A 14666-nucleotide genomic window follows, 5' to 3' on the forward strand; every position below is an offset into this window, starting at 1 on the left:
ATAATCTTAATATTTATAAGAGGCTACTTACGAAATATTTAGCATTTAATATGCTCTAGATCTAAAGCTACAGAGCAGTAGTCAGCATTTCATAAAAATGTCAACACAATTTACAACCCAACACCAACTTTTTCTTGCGTTGGTCAACTATCGATATTAGCGAATCCGATTGGTCGGTTGTCCGTTGTTCATAATCGATTCGTAAAAACTTTAAGCGACTAATTTAAGCTCCAAAATAGAAAACCTGGGAGATATAAAGAATCATGTTGTATGTGCTTGTATTAACTGAACTAAAAGATGAAGAAAAAGGTTAAATTATTAATGATAATGAAAAAATTTACTATTCAAAGAATAAGGCGAAAATAACAGTGCAACAGCGTAGAGGTTATTATTTTAATTTTCTTAATTTCTGTCAAAATGGGAAAGAATGCAAAGTATTTGATTTTAATACAGGTATGTACAAATCAGTATGAGAATTATATGATTTTAGTAATATATATGAACACATAAAGCATATTATGAATCCGGAAGGTAAAGATTGTTGTAATATAAGTAGGAGAGTGTAACGCTGTTACAGGGGATGGATAGGAAATAGAAAGATCAAACAGCAGAAATTATGACTTTGACTTGCACAATGAAAAAGGAGAAAAGGCTTATGAAGTTTTATTACAAAAACAAGATGTTTATGACAGAACATTTATTTTAAATGATACTTTGAAGATTTAATAAATGCAAATCTTAAGAGATGGAAATGGAACAGATACAAAATTAAAAAATAAAAATCAGAAACTCAATTAAATGGCTTATGGATCATCAGGACCCAACATAAATAGTGGTAATATACTTCTGATTGCAGAAATAAAAATAGTATTCAAGAAAGGAAATAAATAAATGGAATTCAGTAAAAATAACAATTTAAAACAAGCAGTAAGAGAGAAGTTAGATCAAATATTGAAGGTAAGAAATATAAAAAAGAAAACCTCACAATTCAAGGGAGTTTTAAATGGATATTGAAAATGTCATAAAAACAGCATAACAAATAATTTGCCTTATTAAAAAAAATAAAAACAGAGAAGCCATGAATTACTGAAGAGATGATTGGGAAAATTAAAAAACAGAAGAAAATGTAACAAGGAATTTGAAGAAGGTAAAACATCTCTGAAAAAGACTGAATGAGTTAAGAAGAGTAACATGAAAAGCAAGGAGAGATCTTCAATTTTTTATACATAGCTAATAATATTGTCTAAACCTTTTATAGCTGGGCAGATGAATGCTCAGATTTTACCACTGTCAAAAGACAATGGTGGTTTTTACAAGATGTAGTATTTAGTAAAAAGGTTTCCCTTTAAACAAGCTATCTAAGGTTCATTGATAAAATATTGTACCAGGAACAAATAAGCAATTTTCAGCCTGATACAAGTAAAGTATGTAAGCAAGTTTTCTAAGTGTAGTTTTCAGGCAAGTTGGAAGGGATAATTTAGATGTTAGGTGAGAGGGCTATACTGTTGCAGCACCAGAGGGGGCAAAATACACTCATACACTTGCCTGACTGTATGTATGTTTCTTTCTGCAGGCAGCAAAAGCCTGTCTCATAACAATCCATTCACCTCTCTCCATCCTATTACACCCACTCGCCAACACCAACACATACACAGAGGCAAGCAAGATAAAACTACATTGCACTCCAACCAATTAGCTTACTACCATCTAAATTTAGACTTCATTAAATCTAAATAAAAACATATATGTTGTAGAGTAATCCGAAAGATTATAAATCCATAACCTATATGATAATAGACTAACAGGTTCCTGCATTTTTTACACTGTTTATTTAAGAAATTTGTCAAATGAATTGGCAAATTATTAATTGCAGAAATTTGCAATCCACTTGCAGAAATTTTATTGTTGTACTATTACACTAGCAGTCAACCTCTTTCACAGTATCCACAGTTTAGCATTCAATTACCTATAAAAGCAACTGCTTTTATAAGGACTCAAACCTTAGAACTCTCGAATTTGAAAATCAGCTGATTTTACAATGAGTTTAACCACTAGACTAACCTGATGGGTTACAAATAATTATAATAAAAGATATTAGAGTAAACTGTATTAAATGTTCCAGATTAAATTTATACTGTGCAAAATATATATAATGTATGCACATTATAGTTTTTTGTTTTTTTTTTATTATATCTTTTTTAATATAATATACACACGCTTAATAATAATATATTTAATATTCTCCTACTAAAAAGAGATTTCATTACCAGTGACTCGATTTATAGCAACTCTAAAAAATAAGTTAAGTTGTTTAATGTTAATATGACCTGCTTATTGTTTTCTGTTGTGCTGATAATAGGCATTTCATATTATTGCAAAAATGGTTAAGAAATTTTATAATGTTAAAAATGTTCAATTTAAATAAAACAATATAAATTGTAAACATGATATAAATGATTTAGTGGTTTAAAAGCTTACGAAAATGATGGTAGTACAATGAACAATTTAATAAGAATGTTCCATTTAAAAGTATACATCTAAAATTGGCTGTAACTCTTACTTACTCAAAAACATATATAAATTTGCACTTCTCTTAAGCTACGCAGTCTTCAGTAAAACAAATTTTTAATTATAATTTTATTTTTACTTCATGTTAATAAAATATATTTATTAATTAGAAAATTATCTAATTTTAAATTTTAAAAGTACAAGGTCTGGTTGTAAAGTTACAGGACAGGGCTTATAAAGTATTACTCTTATTAATCTTCTAACTGCATGCATTTTCAATTGTTCAGTAAGTTTTCTAAGAGACTTTGAAATTCTTTTTTCTCTTTGTCTTACATGGACCTAATTAAGTTTTTTAAGTTAACAGATGGTCTGATAAGTACAAGGCAGATGATCTGACCAACTGCTGAGCAGACAAGGCAGAGGTTGCGGATGCACTGTTTTCGTGAATAATCCAGTACTCACTTTTACTAATACCTTACACATTTTGTTTTAACTATACTTTATATTAATTATTAATTTATATTATATTTTAATTAACTTACATAATTTCAACATATTCAAATTATGTAATATGTTTTCTTGCTGCCTCCTTATCTACCTTGACTATATTTGTCACTGTTTTAATGCTCTTGTATGTCGTATAATTTTCTGAATGTTTTCATCAAATAAGTGGATGTCCATGATCTTGCCATCTTTGATGTAAGCATTTTTTTTTTACATATAAAGCTTTTATTACCAGTAATTACTGAATTTATTAATTAAATTATTAATAAATTATTTTAATAATCAAAATACTACTGTTCAACATAACCTAACCAAACAACCTTTGCTCACTTCACTAGCTAACCTCATCTAAAGTTAAATTTACAAATTTATTATGTTATTCTCCAACATTCAGAGGCGATTAATAAAATTCAAGGTAATAGATCAAAATTACCAGATTAATCACATTTACAGTAACATATATACACACATATATAACATCCTGACCTCATAGGGGAAGATACTTTCCATGTGACTATTTCAGTCACCACAGCATCCCCTCCATACCAAGCCCTTATGGACCTTACCAGAGGTCATCTTCAGTACCTCAGCAATGACATCTTTCAATCAAACCTCAGCTAGGATACCACAGATGCGAATGCCACAAGCAACATTACCATCTGTGTCCTACTAACAAACTCAAAACAAAACACATCTAGCCAAGTCTCAAACAAGACAATAACTTTCTAAGAATAAAGGAACTGAACCCTACCTAACCAAAAGGTACAAATAAGTTCGACACACAACAAATCATAAAACACAACACAAAAACAGTTTAAAAAATAAGCACATAATAAAACATAAAAAACAAAAATATAAATATATTTATATTATAAATATGTTATATATAAATATATAATTGCTATTTATGTTAAGTAGCTTTATATGTAAAAAACTGTGTGCTGGTTAACGCACATGTATAGATTTCTTTTATCATTTGAAAATGCTCTTTCAAAGTTAAATGAAAACTTTCAGATAAGACATTTTTTAACTACACTTAATTTTGATCATAGTGGAAAAAGAAGAATTAAAAACCATTGTTGTATGTTAATTACCCAAGCAAAGTTATTTTAGTAAAATCTTATGTGAAAATTAATGTTTATAAACAAACTTTACTTTTTTGTACTCTTGAAAGTAATGTAAATTTTTTTTTAAATTTAAAAAAGATTGAGTTAATCAAAGTTAGTTTTTGGTTCATATAACCATCAGACCAGTTGCTGTTTATTTTTTATGTTGAAGTCTTCTAAATTTTTAACTAATTCATATTTTTAACCACTGAATATCAGGCTAATGTGGATAGCAATATGAAATAAGTATCTTCAAAATTATGAGAGATTACAAAAATTTTGCTAAAATTAATTTATCTGTAAAACATATATAGTAAACTTTTAGCTGTTACAAGTTAATCAAAAATACTACAAAAAAATATTTACACAATATTTATTGCAGTTATATATATTCCATAGTTATTTATTATTTCAGTACAATTTATTCTTATTTTTTTACATTTAGGTTTTCTGATAAAAATTACAGTCCCAGCCAAAGCAATGACATTAAAATCAAAATTTATTGAGCAAGCACATCAAATTAAAAATTTGAAGAATTTCAAAAACTATTAATTTACTTATAAAACACCAGATGTAATAATTGATTAACTTTTAATTTTGTTTTAGTATGCATGATCTTTAACAAATAAACTAACATTTCCTCCTGCAGTGGTTATTGCACCAGATTTATACTGGCCAAGAGCAGCTAAACCATTAGCTTTTGCACGTTTCATTAATTCTTCCTGAGCAGTTACTACATTTTCTTGTTTTCCTCCCCAAGCTTTTAAACAAGAAGCTTGCAATGCACGACCGTAACTGAATGTTAAAGGCCAAGGTTTACGCCCTTGATATGAACAGATAGCATTTAAATTCACTGTAGCTTCTTCTTCACTTTGACCTCCAGATAAGAAAACAATCCCTCCGACTGCAGGTGGAACAGTCCGTGAAAATGCTGTAACAGTTGCATTAGCTACCTGCTCTGGGGTGCATTTTGGACTTGCTGCTCCAGCTGTTACCATATTTGGTTTCAATAGCGTTCCTTCTAAATATACATGATGATCATGTAGTGCTTTATAAACAAAAGATAAAACAGTTTCTGTAACTTTTTGTCCTTGTTCTATATCATGTGAACCATCTGGTAAAACTTCTGGTTCAACAATGGGTACAATACGGTTTGCTTGGCAAATTGTAGCATATCTTGCCAAAACATTTGCATTTTCTAAAATACTTAAATATGATGGAATATTTGGACCTATTTTTAAAACACAACGCCACTTAGCAAACTGGCAACCATCTTTTTTATACTGAGCACATCGTTCATGTAAATTATCTAAACCTTGTGTTGTTGTTTCACCATCAGATCCAAATAAATTAACTACACCCATATCAACTTTTATTCCTGGAACTATTTTCTTTTTCTGCAAAACTTCAATGAAAGGTGTGCCATCTGATGTTTTTTGATAAACTGTTTCATGCTGAAGTATTACTGCTGATATATAATTTGAAATTGAATCATCACACGTAAAAAGTAACTCTCTGTATCTTCTTCTGTTTTCTTCAGTATTTTCTACACCAATTGATTCCATTCGTTTAGACATTGAACCGGGTGATTCATCTGCAGCTAAAATTCCTTTTCCTGGTGTCATTATACATTTAGCAATACATTTTAGTTCGTCTTGCAAACTTTGTGGTGGGTAATTAAAAAATGACGACATTCTGTAAGCTTTATTAGCTTTAAAAAAAATTTAAAATCGTGTTTGTCAATTAACGATAAATTTTGAATGATATATATAATTTTAAAAACACTTAAATCTGATTACTAATTTGAAAAATTAACTCATTGTATAAAAATTAACCAACTTACTTATGTTTAATAAAAAACAAACAAGACATTTTTATACAAGATAATGAGTTTTAATGCATGGTGATGAAAAATATATTACTTCAAAATTTTGGTGTACAAAATATAATACACACATTTCAAACTTCTACATTTTAATTATCATGATTTGTGTGTAATTAACAAACACGCAGCTGGGGTAACATAGCAACCGGGTACACACAATTTTTAATTGCAAGTTGATTTATGTAGATAAAGGAGGCAGTAGTTTTTGTCTTCATGTTTGTATCAATCAGTCGTAGATTTGAGGTTAGAGTTATATATTTTACTGTTATTGTTTTTCGTTTTGTAAATAATGATTTTATTCAGTAGACAGTTTAATAATATTTCGTAAAATTGTATTTTCTTTCTGATTGTATTAATTGGATATTCATTTGTGTTCTAGAAGTGTTGAATTGAGAGATCATGATTGAGGTAAGTGATTTATTCGTGTTATTATTACAATAGGAATCTTGTTTTTATTTTAAATGAATTATTATTATTTTTTTTAATCTGGAATCTAGACTAATAAATTTAAAATTCATAATATTGATTTTGGTATTTCAGATAATATTGCTACAATATTATGTGTATCTTCAATGCATAACAAAAAAATATCTTTCATAGAAAAAAAGATTATTGCTAGAAATAATTTAACCATTATATATCAGGCCTGTGTATTTGACTCATTTGAAGAAAATTTTGCAAAACTGCTTATAGATATTAATTATGATAAATATATTATTGGATGTGCACATATTGTGTTTTACCATAAAATTTATGACGTATTATAAATCTGGTAGTGTAGTAAAAATAGGAATAACAGGGACAGAAAATAAAATAAATTGATTTAAAGCTAGTGTAAATTTTTAGTGATTGATTGAAAGATGTAAACAAGGATGAAACCCTCTTAAACAGAAAGACAGAGAAAGCAGGTAGTTGATGTTGGAGAGGTCTGTCAGAACATAGAGTAATAACATCAATGTTCCACAGCGTAGAGGTAGGGCTTCCTGTATTAATGTACATAAATGGCTTACATGGTGGATTCTGACATGAAAAGTTTAATACTGTAAGTAAAATCGAATTTAAACTTCCTTTGAAATAACTAATGAGGACAACCTTATAATACAAGAGTATATTATAGCTTTGCATTATAGAAGACTACTAAAATAACATATTATGAGTTACTTTAACAAAAGGATGTACAATATATTCTGCCTCAATGAATGAATTTTCTCCAATAGATTTGAAATTAGCTCCTGAAAATTTATATCTTTTTATAACAATGAAATGCTGAGATTTATTAGGATTGGGATGGGTTGGTATGAAATACATGTTATTGTAAGTGTTAAATGCATTATATTGAAATTATTGTTTCATGTACGTTAAAACAAACAAGCTTACAAGAAATGTAAATTGATAAAGATGTTAATGTGAAAAAAATTATGAAGTATGATCCAGATATTTTACTTTTACAATTCATATACTTACTTATTTGCATATGTGTTTAAATAATGTAATAATTTTATTTCATATAAAAAAATAGATATTTTACCACATAGCATTGTTTTCTGAATTTATCTGTTAGTTTATTTTTTGTTTGAAAACTAATTTTTGTAGTTTTAGTTTTATTATAAATCAAACATTTTGCAGATTCATGTGTATCCAGAAAATGACTAATATTTTGTAATACTGTTCAATAAATTTCAGCATATTGAGCAAGTACTTGTCAGTATATAAAAATAAGGCTTAAAGCATTTACATTTTAAATTTGTTGAAGAGAGTGACAATGCATGATAAAATTGTAAAATTTTTATGAAATGTTAAGCAGCTTGGCCCAACTCGAATCAATAAAAATTTCTCTTATAAAAGACCTAAGCTAAGTAGTGGTTCCTTAAATGAAGCCTTACTGTGTTTGAATAGGGATGTGACATTTTTCTTTTAATTTCTTTATAAGTTAAAAAAAAAATTTTTTCTGTTATAATGAGTAAATGAGCTAATTTGAATTGTTATAATGTGCTGTTTCTATAATAGTGTCTTTTATATGAAATTAATGTTTGTGCTGTGTTATTTGATAAAAGGAGATTTATACATTAGCTGATATGTTTAAGACCAATTCAAGTTTGGTTTTAAAATATATTAATAATAAATGATATAATAATAAATAGATAATAAAAATAACATTAATTTCAATTTATTTTCAAAGTATTGTAGTCTCTTTGAATTAATCTTTACTTGGATGTAAAATGAAAAAATTGTTATATTAGGCATTTTTGTAAACATTGTAATATTATCTGTATATCTTTTGTTAACTGCAATATTTATGTGTAAATGGGTTTCATTGGTTTTTTTTTTAGGAAGTACAAAGACATTCTGTACATACACTTGTATTCAGATCATTGAAAAGAACTCATGACATGTTTCTTTCAAATCAAGGAATTTTACCTCCCATTGATGAAAAAGCGTAAGTAAATCATAACAGCATTTTTTATTTCACACAACTTTGTGTCTGATTGTTAAGTAATATATAATAATAATAATGATAATAATAATAAAAAGTTATTGTAACATCAGTATCACCTTTAGTTTCACATATATTAACTTTGACATTCATCTTTTATGAACCGATATAGAAATCCAAATACTTACAGTATAATTTGATTTAAAAAAATAAATAATAAAGACAAAATTTTGTCTACTGTATGTATATCCAGGAAGTCATTTATAGTCAAATAACATGTGGTGAACTTAGTACAAATTTTTGTTGTAGAATTTGAGTACATGATTATGTTAATCATAATCGCATTCTCTGCTGTGAAGGGAATGCCCGAATGTCCAACAGCCCTGTTTATGATAAAGGAATGTGTTGTGTGCTGTTTTTTTACCAAAAAATAGTCGTTAGTGGAAGAAGAACATTTACATCATAAGCCTCTGTAATATTTTGTATCCTTCCTCAGTCAATTTCTGCAGGCAGACATTAATTCTCCCCCTTTCTTGACTGATCTCTTTTATTCATCATATTTGGAGAAATTCTTTCATTAAAGCTTTTATCCCATTATACAGATTGTTTTTCAAAATCTTGCCTAAAATTTTACTCCAAACTATAAAGATTTAAGATTAGATTTATTTTAGATTATAAGAGTTTGAATGTCCAAGAATTTTTTATCTGTGTTTTAAAAATTTTAAGGACTAGTTAAAATCTTAATAATAGTATTAAATTAATATGAATTGTTGGAGTTTTAGTATGTTGACATTTTTATTTATTTTTTTTTTAAGAGAGCAACTTAAAAAAGCAGTAAAGGCACGTGATAGCTATTATCAGGTTTTGGATAAAGTCCATCAAAATAATGCCTTAAAAAAACAGCAACAGCAACAACAAGAACAGCAGAATAATGAAAATGCAATTGATACTGGTAAGGAGTAACTACATTATATAGTTTTCTAATTTTATATTGGTTGTGTACATGTATGTGTGTCAATTGTGAAGATACAAAAATAAACTATTTTAATTCATAATTTTTAAATGATTTTTTCACCATTAACTCTTCAGTTAAGGAAAGATTGTTCATTCCACGTTGGCCAAATCGTAATGAAATTGAAAGGTAATGTTTCTTATTTGTAAAGTTTTCTCAAATACCTCATTTATGCTTTTTATTTCTTTTTTAATTTGGTTTCTCTGTGTAAATTCTTATTTAGCTGGAATTATTCATATCCAGATAGGCTTAACAATACTGTTACTTAGAAAAAATTTGCAAAACCCAAAAGACATGGGAAGGTATTTAAAAGTCAGGCTAGGAGGTGTTGCTGCATCCACTGTACGTTCCCAATCTTCACACCATCAGATGTTTTTTTTTTTTGGTGATTCTCTTAAAGGTCAGTCCATTTGAAGTGACCTCAAGGGTGGTTGCTTGACCAATTAAACAAAAATTGAAAGTTACCCACTTTTCCTACATGTCGCAGGACCTTAAAACTAATTTTTAAAAATCTTTTAAAGGAGTTTACCTGTGGCATCCATTTTTGTTACGGTGCGAACACCCATTTTTGTGATTGTAAGGGTTTACAAAAAAAATCATGACTAAAAAACTATTGGTCCTGGAAGGATGAAACAAAAAGCAATTTATTCATATTTTCTCAAGGTAAAAGATTAGTCCATTGGTTTATTTACCTACCTGTTCTTTCTGTGAGAAAATTACCAATAAAGTTGAACATGAAAAACTGTGAAATTTCACTTTTGGTAATTTTTTTCAAGAGGCAGGGATGACATACACAGTTTGAATTATTTTTTTACATGTAGGTATATGTTAGTAGTTTTATCATGAATAATAGAAATGGTGATATATTTACTCCTAAATCCATGAATTTTTGAAAACCAATTTTTTTTTTAAATTCAGATTTTGGCTTCAAATAACTCTGATGGGGCTGGTGATAAAAAACTCAAATTTGCACAACTTGCAGTGTTTTTGTAGATTTTTATGAAAAATAAAAAGTTTCTTGTGTATTGTACTAATAAAAAAGGTTATATCCTGTCAAAAAAACATGAAAAAAGCAATAAAAGCGATACTATTTTGACTCGCTAAATAGGTGCTCCAAGGGGGTTTCTTGTCTTCTTGGCACTTCAATATTTTTATACTTGCTATAATTGAAATAGACTTGTTTGAACCATTCAACTCTAGTGTTCATGTTATAACAAGTGCTTGAAGCCATTTCCAGTCATCAGGAAAATTCATGTTGCAACATGCTCATTATGCTTGTTGCATCATTTAGCTTTGCAGTTACAGACTGGTCAGTCTCACATTAGTCAGTGACCTGTTCACATCTTTACTGAGTGTCTCAAATTTCATTCTCTGTTTGAGTGTTTATTAAATAAATAAGTTTTACTTAATAATATTACATTTGCAAATTTTAAAATCAGTTACATTTTTACATTATTATAATATAATATAAAGAATAGTTTTAAGGTCCTGAAATATGTTGGAAACAAATGGGTAGATTCAATTTTTTTTTTTTAATTGGTCAAGCAACCATCTTATGTTTTTTAGGGACACTTCAAATGGATTGACCCTAAAGAGTTTTTATGTGGCTTCAAGTTTGGCAATAATGAGTGGGTCAAGAATGTGGTACAAGAATGACTTAGATGCCAAGGTGAACAATTCTTTACTACTGGAGTAAGAAATGTCATAGAAAGATGGGAGAAAAATTTTAATATATCCAGGGATTATGTTGAATAATAGTGCTACATTTCATTGTGTAAATAATAACAGTCATTCTTCTCTTTAGTTATTAAAAGACCCTTTTATTGTACATATCTAAGGACATAGTTTGTTTCCCAATATATAAAATTTGAGTGAGAATGAATAATAACCATTTTATTTACAGTAGGACCACCATTGCAACTTTAGCAAAATACCTCAGGAGAATCACAGAAAAAACTTTTCTGAATACTTCAATGATTTAATCAATGAGACAACAATCATATAATTAGCAGCCATGGTGCTTTGTTGATTAATATCAGTGAATGATAGGATAGTGGTAACAGAGTCTAAAATTGCATCTTTGTTATGTATAGAAATGAGCAGTTGTATATATCTATTTGTAATCGTATTGTAACTATTCAGAAAATTATAAGCTTGCTATATAGCAAATTAAAAAATTAAAAAAAAATCCTACATTGAAATATACAAAATATAATAATTACTTGTCTAATTCCCAATGAAATCAGGCTAGCTGATGGTTATAGTTGTGATGAAACTACAACCTCTGAATAATGATGAGGCATCCTCTTAATACTCACGTAGACAAGATTTTCCAAGCTTGGTATGATAAGTGACAATCAAGGCTGCTGTGTCACCTCATGAGGTCATGATACTCTACAGAATGTTTTGCAGGATTCCGAGCTATGATTAGGATATGACTCTGATATTACACTATAATGAAAGTTACATCTTGTCAAATAACATTTTACAAAGGACTGAAATGAAGAGATTTAACAACTAATGTATAACACATCTAATCTATAATGTTTATTTTTTAAATTATTTGTGTAGTTATTACAATTAATTATTATTGTGAAGGAAATAAAGAGATTATTTATTACAAACTATTTATTACACATATAATATCAGAACAAACATTTATAAAGTAGAGGCTGCATGAAAGTATCTTGATGCCAACTAATTTATGATGCACTTACAGTAGTCTGTAGTAAAATTCTGCTTCAGGAATGCTGAACACATTGTCATTAAAGATATGATTGGTGCACTAACTTGGGTTGATGCGATGCCATTTTTTTTTTTATAGATTTATTGAACATGATTTGGTAAATGTTGACTGTGATGCGAGATATTTCATTGTTTCTTGTTCTATTACTATTTAACAAATAACTTGTTTTATTTTTTCAATTGAAAGTAACTGGAGTTAGCAAAATACAAAAGTTCAATCAGCTATTTTATTATATTTTCTTTTTGGATTTGTGATATACTTTTTTGGCTCAGTTAGTGTTATTAACTCGTGAACTGCATTTTCTTTCATTTCAGATTTACTATATTTCGGTGTTAAAAAGTTATTTTTTCAGGTTTTGTACCAATTTGATTGGTTCATTTTCTTTCCTTCTGTAGTGTGGTTTAAACCAGAGATGAAGCAAAGTTCAAAAATTTCAGTGCCAAATATTTTGAAAAAGTTTAGAATATATACATATATTTTTTAATTTTTTTTTTCTTTTTTTGTAGCTGGTGATAGCACAGCATTGGTTCCAGTTGCTCCTTCAACTGTTGCTGGCATTCCGGGAAGTGGATCTGTGCCTGGTGCTAACCCAGCAACACCAGGATGGACTAATACCAGTGTTGCAACCAGTGCACTAATTGCAAGAAAAGCACCAACAATGCCTAAACCAAAGTGGCATCCACCATGGAAATTATATCGTGTTATATCTGGACATCTGGGTTGGGTGCGTTGTGTTGCTGTTGAACCTGGCAATGAATGGTTTGCTACTGGTTCTGCAGATAGAGTTATTAAGGTATGTGTATTATACTTGGCTGTTGCCTTCATTTTTTTTCATTTATGAAAATGAAACAACTTTTTTTTTCAAGTTCTTAAAAAACGAAATATTTTGTAATTCTTATTTATTTTACATTTATTACATATTTATTATTTTACATTTTTTTATTTTATGCAAAAAATTTATTTACTATAGAGAATAGTAGTATTTTTTATTATGATAAGAAGTGAATCCTTTAATATTGAGAATACTTGCAGAAATTATTTTGGAACTACGAGGTGTGGCTATTAAATGACGAGACTAATGCTCTAAAATATTATATTATAAATTTATTCATATTTAGTTATTATCCCCATCGTTATACACCCCTCCACTATCCCTACAATGCTCCATGTGAATTTTCCATTGTTCAAAACACTGCTGGAAGTCTTCTTCTGTGAGCTCCTTCATGGCACATGCTGCTTTTTCTTTCACAGCTTCAATGATCTGAAATCTTGTTCCTTTTAATGCAAATTTGACCTTGGGGAGCAGATAAAAGTCACATGCTACCAGGTCAGGCAAATAAGGCGGATGGTCTGACACTGGGATGTTATACAATGCAGTTGGAGCTGGTGCATTGTTCTGATGAACCCATGACTTGTTCTTACACAATTCGGATCGTTTTTTCCTTATTTTTTCATGGAGTTGAGCAAGGACCTCAAGGTACTAATGTTGATTAATAGTTTGACCTTCAGGACCCAGTGAAGGTACATAATCCCATGAATATAAAAAAAAACAAACCATTGCTTTGAATTTTGATTTGCTCATTCGAGCTTTTTTAGCTCTCCATGAAGTTGGGGCCTTCCAATGCATGGGTTGATGCTTAGTTTCTGGATCATAAGTAACAAACCAAGATTCATCACTTGTTATCATCTCTTATCACTTTATCATGTTCACTTCTCTTTTCAAGAAGTTTGGGTCATTTTCAGTGGCATTCAAAGTGTTAGAACAAACATTTTCACGAGCTTTTTGTTCAATTGTGAGAATTTTACGTACCATCTTCATGTACATTTTTTGCATGTTAAAATTATGTAAAATTTTCCTTATGCATTCTTTGTCAATTCCTACAGTTTCAGCAGTCACATGAATAGTTAACCGACAGTAAGATCAGATCAGATTACCAATTTTTTCAATATTTTTATTCGTTTTTAATGTAGAAGGGCGACCCGGGCGAACATCATCTTCAACGGTCTTCTCGGCTATCTTAGAAATGCTTAAACCATTTTCAAAAACCTGTGCATGTGATAAAAATTCATTCCCATATATTTTTTTTTAATAAAAGATAAGTTTCAGTAGTGGTTTTTCCAAGTTTCATATGAAATTTCATGACAATTCTTTGCTCTAATAAAACACTTACCATTTTTTTGGTAGAACAACAAAACAAATGTTATCCAAATGAAGGCCACAGCCAGAGTAATATGTCTATGGAAACTGGAGTGGCAACAATCGAAAGAGAAGGCTTCATGCTACACAGCTGTCTGTTGTACGAATTTGGTGCATGCGCAGTTTTTCTGTAGCAGTATTAGCCTCTTTATTTAATAACCGCACCTAGTAGTATGTAGTTCCTTTGTTTGCAAGTTTTTGTCACCATTATTTGTGGTGCCCAGGTGGATACCATGGTTTTGGGTTACAAAACTTCTTATATATGGTTGAATAT

The 14666-nt window shown here is 29.1% G+C and overlaps 3 protein-coding genes across 3 annotated transcripts in view; 1 reads left to right on the forward strand and 2 right to left on the reverse strand.

The window, feature by feature from the left end:
- Positions 1-142, reverse strand: part of RASSF8 (ras association domain-containing protein 8) — a 54087-nt gene extending 53945 nt beyond the window's left edge. The window contains exon 1 of the mRNA XM_075370532.1: positions 32-142. The gene's annotated coding sequence lies outside the window, so the exon portion shown is untranslated. The remainder of the gene's footprint in view (positions 1-31) is intronic.
- Positions 143-4646: 4504 nt separating this feature from the next.
- On the reverse strand, positions 4647-5812 carry LOC142327567 (fructose-bisphosphate aldolase-like). The gene has a single exon (XM_075370725.1). It carries the CDS (start codon positions 5810-5812, stop codon positions 4721-4723), a length of 1092 nt encoding a protein of 363 aa, XP_075226840.1. The 3' UTR covers positions 4647-4720.
- A 397-nt stretch (positions 5813-6209) lies between these two features.
- Tango4 (transport and golgi organization 4) overlaps positions 6210-14666 on the forward strand; it is a 35788-nt gene continuing 27331 nt past the window's right edge. The window contains exons 1-4 of the mRNA XM_075371311.1: positions 6210-6411; positions 8334-8440; positions 9253-9389; positions 12702-12988. Coding sequence (XP_075227426.1) covers positions 6403-6411; positions 8334-8440; positions 9253-9389; positions 12702-12988 — 540 coding nt within the window. The 5' untranslated portion in view covers positions 6210-6402. The remainder of the gene's footprint in view (positions 6412-8333; positions 8441-9252; positions 9390-12701; positions 12989-14666) is intronic.

The sequence above is a fragment of the Lycorma delicatula genome, chromosome 7 (assembly GCF_047948215.1).
Source record: "Lycorma delicatula isolate Av1 chromosome 7, ASM4794821v1, whole genome shotgun sequence".
Lineage (NCBI taxonomy): Eukaryota > Metazoa > Arthropoda > Insecta > Hemiptera > Fulgoridae > Lycorma > Lycorma delicatula.